Genomic DNA, 6,552 nt, shown 5'->3' on the forward strand with positions numbered 1-6,552 from the left:
ACAAACACAGGAAACCGCAATCATTCGTCAACATATACTGTAACTGTGTTAAGATTACACACACACACACACACACACACACACACACACACACACACAACACACACACACACACCACACACAACACACACACACACACCACACACACCCCCCTACCTTAGCCCTGGGTCGGGAGCATAGCCATTTCCAGTTGCTCACAACATTACGGTACCAGTTCAACGGCCCTCTGGAAAAACAGAACACCTCTGTCACTCTCCTCCTGCTGTGCTGACATTGTGTGTGTGAGGAGAGAGAGAGTGTGTGTGAGGGAGAGAGAGTGTGTGTGTGAGGGAGAGAGAGTGTGTGTGAGAGGAGAGAGTGTGTGTGTGTGAGGAGAGGTGTGTGTGTAGGGAGAGAGTGTGTGTGTGTGAGGGAGAGAGAGTGTGTGTGTGAGGGAGAGAGAGTGTGTGTGTGAGGGAGAGAGTGTGTGTGTGTGGGAGAGAGAGTGTGTGTGTGAGGAGAGAGAGTGTGTGTGTGAGGGAGAGAGTGTGTGTGTGTGAGGGGAGAGAGTGTGTGTGTGTGAGGAGAGAGTGTGTGTGTGTGAGGAGAGAGTGTGTGTGTGTGAGGGAGAGAGAGTGGTGTGTGTGAGGGAGAGAGAGTGTGTGTGTGAGGAGAGAGTGTGTGTGTGTGAGGGAGAGAGAGTGTGTGTGTGAGGGAGAGAAGAGTGTGTTGTGAGGGAGAGAGAGTGTGTGTGTGTGAGAGAGAGAGTGTGTTGTGTGTGAGGGAGAGAGAGTGTGTGTGTGAGGGAGAGAGAGTGTGTGTGTGAGGGAGAGGTGGTGTGTGTGTGAGGGAGAGAGAGTGTGTGTGTGAGGGAGAGAGAGTGTGTGTGTGAGGGAGAGAGAGTGTGTATACCTGAATCCCTTGTCTTTGAACTGAGTGATGTAGAACTGCAGAGCAGTCTCACTGAGGATGGAGCTCCTGGGAATCTCGTCTGGTAGTCCTACGAACAGACCACCTACACACACACCACACACACACACACACACACACACACACACACACACACACACACACACACAACACACACACACAACACAGTGTGAAGATTGATTGACAGCAATGTACTATGTTGCACAAGTTTTACAGCACAGTATTGTCGATCCAGTCAGTTGGTCAGTTGGTTGAATACCATAGGTCAACCCTTCAGTCCCAAACCTCCAATCATAACGTTGGTTTGTCTTCTAGACTCACCTCTGGCACAAACTCCAGCAGTGTTGATCTGAGGAACATTATCCTGGAAACAACAAACAGAGGTGTGTGTCACCTTATCTCCACTGCCACGGAAGAAGATCTTGAAGGTCCTTGCCAGGTCTTTCTCCATCTCAGTTTCAGCTACACCCTGTAGAGTTACATAAGGAAAGGTCTCTGTTACATCCTGTAGAGTTACATAAGGAAAGGTCTCTGTTACATCCTGTAGAGTTACATAAGGAAAGGTCTCTGTTACATCCTGTAGATGAGTTACATAAGGAAAGGTCTCTGTTACATCCTGTAGATGAGTTACATAAGGAAAGGTCTCTGTTACAGTACATCCTGTAGAGGACTTACGGCCCTGCTATACTATTGCCATCAGGCGGCCGGTATTGCCATCAGCTTTCAGCCATTGAGGAAATTCTTCCGTTAAAAGCAATGAAAGCTGCTATACCGCTGTGTTGCGTCATGTCCAATGGCAGCGTCCAAGCTCAAGAATCAGAGGTTCAATTCTCAATGGCTGTGTGTCGCGTGTTCATTCTATCTTGTGAATTGAAATAAAAGTTGATTTTGGTTGCATATGGCCTCCACTAGACACACCACTGGTTATTGTACTAAGATTTATAAAGTCAAGAAGCTACTAGCTAGCACAAACTCTCGCTAGCTACATTGACTATGTTCACAATGTAAACAAAAGCAACTTGAGTAATTAGAGGATAATTTAGCACTACCAACAATTAAATGAGTACTTGCAAAAAAAAAATGGAACCAAAGCCCAACCAGCTTTCACAGTCTCATGTCAAAATGAGACGTTCGTCCAAGTTTCTCAAAGTGTCAATTTTCGAAGTTGTTCAATCATCACATTTTTAAATGTTTAAAGTTAGACATTAACTCCAWATTGTTAAGGTTAGTTGTTATCTCTAACTGGTTAAGGTAAAGGCTAAGGTTTGAGACTTTAAGGTTAGTTGTTATCTCTAAATGGTAAGGGTTAGTTGTTACCTCTAACTGGTTAGGGTAAGGGTTAAGGTTAGTTGTTATCTCTAACTGGTTAAGGTTAGTCATTAACTCTAACTGGTTAAGGTTAGTTGTTATCTCTAACTGGTTAAGGTTAGTTGTTATCTCTAAATGGTAAAGGTTAAGGTTTGGGACCTTAAGGTTAGTCAGTAACTCTAACTGGTTATTAAGGTAAGGGTTAAGGTTAGTTGTTATCTCTAACTGGTTAAGGTAAGGGTTAAGGTTTAGTTTTGTTATCTCTAACTGGTTAAGGTTAGTCGTATCTCTAACTGGTTAAGGTTAGTTGTTAACTCTGCCTGGTTAAGGTTAGTTGTTATCTCTAACTGGTTAAGGTTAGTTGTTATCTCTAACTGGTTAAGGTTAGTCATTAACTCTAACTGGTTAAGGTTAGTCGTTATCTCTAACTGGTTAAGGTTAGTTGTTATCTCTAACTGGTTAAGGTAAGGGTTAAGGTTTGGGACCTTTTGAGTCAGTCAGATGATTACACCATCCCCCATCCCTTCCACACACTCTCTGTCAAAACTGAAACCTTCTTGAAAAGGTAACAGCGCTCACTGTCGCCCCCTAGTGGCCGGTTTCAACGTCATCTCCCGACGTCCTCAGACATGGATGGACGTCGAATACTGACTTCTATAACGGGTGACTTGGCTACCAAAGCAAAGTCACCTACTGACGCATAATGGATGAATATGGTACAGTAGGGGGACAATAGAGTAAAGTTCCTCTCCCCTCGGTTCACACACACACTTACGGGGTCCTGGAAGTAGAGCTGGTAGTCAAAGATTGGCACAGTCTTCAGGAAGTTCATTGGATCCTTGGAGGGGTCCACAGGAAACAGAGGGGTGTTCAGAGAAGCTACCGCTCTACGCACACAACACACACACACACCACACACACACACACACACACACACCACACACACCACACACCAGGTATTGGTTTAATTCTTTACTTTACCGTCTCAGGGAGTGTGTGTGTGTGTGTGTGTGTGTGTGCGCATGTGTGTGTGTTAAGGTTTCCACATACTTAACGTGTGTAGATCTACCTACACGCGTGTGTGCTCTTGGGTGGAGTCAGATGTTTGGGGGGGCAAAGTATTCCTTTTATAACATAATAGCCTTGCTGGTCCATGTGTTCCTAAACCCCCAATAGCAACATACACAAGGGGGCGATAGCGAGAGATTTCCTTGATGTCTTCCCATTTGTGGTAAAAGCAAATAGGAATCACGTCAAAAACATCACCACTGTTAGCTAATTTCAATGAAACCAACTGCCTATTGAATAATGGCTACAAGTTTAGGTTTGTTTTACACTACATTGTTTGGTGCCTGGCAGTAGGCTGTAGGCTACTCCGCTAGCAGCTTGCTAGCTAGCTGGCTAAAAAACAGCAAGCAAACTAGCCTTTAAGTTTCCCCCATGTGAAATAATCCCATTTATAAATGTAATAATTATGCCCTGGTAAATATTTCTATACTTGCCAGTGTAACCTACAACATTATCGCAGTTTAACATGCTGCTTGAATATATTCGCCCCCCATATTAGCTAAAATAGAACGCCATCATTTTTGCTCACAGAGAAAATCACATGGCTTGAGGCTGTTTTTAGGTAGTTAATCAGGTAGTTATTAATACTAAACAAAATACCTTCGTTTAGAAGTTCCATTTTCAACCAAAGTGAGTATGGTGATAAAATACAAAGCTCCACACTACTCAATGCGGCCCCGCCGCCGCGGAAGGAATTGTGCAGTCCGTAACAATATTTGAGTGGAATAAAAAGAAAAAACTCTGTGGCAGGACTACGCCCATTTTTAGCCGTAAAACGACATTCACAATACTCCGTTTGCGCTGCGTTTGCGTAAGGTGTTTAGACCCCTTTAGTCTACCTGACTCTCTCTGGATGACACCGGGCCATGTTCCAGACCACAACTCCACCCCAATCATGACCAACCAGAGTCACCTGGGGAATACCCTGAGAGAGGACAGACAGAGCGAGAGAGAGACACAGAGAGAGAGAGAGAGACAGGAGAGAGAGAGAGAGAGAGAGAAGAGAGAGGACAGAGCAGAGAGAGAGAGACAGAGCGGAGAGAGACAGAGCGAGAGAGAAGAGCAAGAGCGGAGAGAGACAGAGCGAGAGAGAGAGACAGAGCGAGAAGAGACAGAGAGAGGAGAGAGACAGAGAGAGAGAGAGAGAGACAGAGCGAGAGAGAGACAGACGAGAGAGAGAGAGACAGAGAGAGAGAGAGAGAGAGACAGAGAGAGACAAGAGCGAGAGAGAGACAGAGCGAGAGAGAGACAGAGCGAGAGAGAGAGACAGAGCGAGAAGAGAGAAGAGCGAGAGAGACAGAGCGAGAGAGAGACAGAGAGAGCGAGAGAGAGAGAGAGCGAGAGAGAGGGCGTTAAAGGAAGCGTTGAGCTCTTTCTGTAGCATCACACCGCCCATGTGGCGACTATACTTCACCCTGATAGCTTAACATACAGGGCTGATTATTGGAGTGGACTCACCATTTTATCCATGAAAGTCACAAGATCCTACAACAGAGATAAGAACATCAGAAAACCATTACAATCATGTCAAGGATAGACAGAGGATGTTTTGTTCGTATGTAAGCGTGTTCCTTACTGGCAAGATCTGTTCTGTGAGTACTCCTCTATGTCTAGAGCGAGAGAACGTGTGGGAGAGGAAAGAGGAAGAGAGAGTGTTATTGAAATTGAATAAATCAATCTTGGTCCGTAATAATGATGGTGTTCCTATTGTGTTTGACACTACAGTCCCCCAACAGCAGGGAGATGGAGAACCAGGCTTTAATGTACAGCAGAGATGAACCAGGCTTAAACTGTTCAACTAACAGCAGGGAGATGGAGAAACCAGGCTTTAAACTGTTTTTCAACTAACAGCAGGGAGATGGAGAAACCAGGCTTTAAACTGTTCAACTAACAGCAGGGAGATGGAGAAACCAGCGTTAATCTGTTCAACTAACAGCAGGGAGATGGAGAAACCAGGCTTTAATCTGTTCAACTACAGCAGGGAGATGGAGAAACCAGGCTTTAATCTGTTCAACTAACAGCAGGGAGATGGAGAAACCAGGCTCTAAATGTTCAACTAACAGCAGGGAGATGGAGAAACCAGGCTCTAAACTGTTCAACTAACAGCAGGGAGATGGAGAAACCAGGCTCTAAACTGTTCAAACTAACAGCAGACTAAACTTAAAACTGTAAAACCATGGAACGAGACATTGGCAGTAAACCCTGTACGTGTCAACAGTCACATAACTGTACTTCTCTAGTGTGAGAAAGGAAAGATGGAGGGAATAAATAAGAGAAGGAAGGTGCCACACACAGCACTTCTCATTAAGATGGGTTGTCCAGTCAGGTCACTCCAGCCAGGTCACTCCAGACCTTACTCCAATCAGGTCACATCACTCCAGACCCTACTCCAGCCAGGTCACTCCAGTCAGGTCACTCCAGACCCTACTCCAGTCAGGTCACTCCAGTCAGGTCACTCCAGACCCTACTCCAGTCAGGTCACTCCAGACCCTACTCCAGTCAGGTCACTCCAGTCAGGTCACTCCAGATCCAAGGCGATATGTGTTGTTCATCTAGGTCCCCAGTACGTCGGGAGATGCCTCTAAAACCGGCCACTAGGGGCAACGGTGAGCGCTATTACCATCAAGTAGGGTGTTGTGGACGGCGGGTGGGCGTAAAGCCGCGAGCTCCGGCTCCGAGGGTCCCGTGTTCAATCCCAGTGCCAGGCACTCATTATATATTGTTTAGATTCAACCCTATCCCTTACCTTAACCCTTAGGAATTAATTAATTAAGTCATAATTCAATTCACTATATACATATAGACATGTTCACACACACTCTAACCTGGTGGAGCTGTAGACTCTCCATAGCCCTTCATGTCCAGAGATAAGACTCTAAACCCTGCATCAGCTAGAGCTGGAATCTGAGAGAGAGAGAGAGAGGTGTGTGAGTGAGTAGTCGTGTGTGTGTGTGTGTGTGTGTGTGTGTGTGTGTGTGTGTGTGTGTGTGTACCTGGTATCTCCATGAGTACCAACTCTCAGGGAAGCCGTGACACAGCATGACTGGGGGCCCCGTCCCCATCTCCACATAGTGCAGCTTTACCCTGGGCTAGAGAGAGAGAGACAGAGAGAACGAGACAGAGAGAGAGAGAGACAGAGACAGAGAGACAGTGACAGAGACACAGAGAGACAGAGACAGAGAGAGAGAGAGACAGAAACAGAGAGAAACAGAGACACAGAGACAGACGGGGGGGGTGAGTGAGTTCTTCAATAAAGTAACCCCATTG

The 6,552-nt window shown here is 45.8% G+C and overlaps 1 protein-coding gene across 1 annotated transcript in view; it reads right to left on the minus strand.

Annotated features, from left to right (window-relative positions):
* The window catches only part of ephx2 (epoxide hydrolase 2, cytoplasmic), a 24,343-nt gene that overhangs the window by 6,634 nt on the left and 11,157 nt on the right, over nucleotides 1–6,552 (minus strand). Inside the window, exons 7-16 of the mRNA XM_070439467.1 lie at nucleotides 6,279–6,374; nucleotides 6,111–6,189; nucleotides 4,863–4,895; nucleotides 4,744–4,772; nucleotides 4,125–4,210; nucleotides 2,993–3,104; nucleotides 1,304–1,378; nucleotides 1,231–1,273; nucleotides 892–994; nucleotides 157–226 (exon numbers count right to left, since the gene is read on the minus strand). Coding sequence (XP_070295568.1) covers nucleotides 157–226; nucleotides 892–994; nucleotides 1,231–1,273; nucleotides 1,304–1,378; nucleotides 2,993–3,104; nucleotides 4,125–4,210; nucleotides 4,744–4,772; nucleotides 4,863–4,895; nucleotides 6,111–6,189; nucleotides 6,279–6,374 — 726 coding nt within the window. The remainder of the gene's footprint in view (nucleotides 1–156; nucleotides 227–891; nucleotides 995–1,230; nucleotides 1,274–1,303; nucleotides 1,379–2,992; nucleotides 3,105–4,124; nucleotides 4,211–4,743; nucleotides 4,773–4,862; nucleotides 4,896–6,110; nucleotides 6,190–6,278; nucleotides 6,375–6,552) is intronic.

The sequence above is a fragment of the Salvelinus sp. IW2-2015 genome, unplaced genomic scaffold (genome assembly GCF_002910315.2).
Source record: "Salvelinus sp. IW2-2015 unplaced genomic scaffold, ASM291031v2 Un_scaffold1674, whole genome shotgun sequence".
Classification (NCBI taxonomy): Eukaryota; Metazoa; Chordata; class Actinopteri; order Salmoniformes; family Salmonidae; genus Salvelinus; species Salvelinus sp. IW2-2015.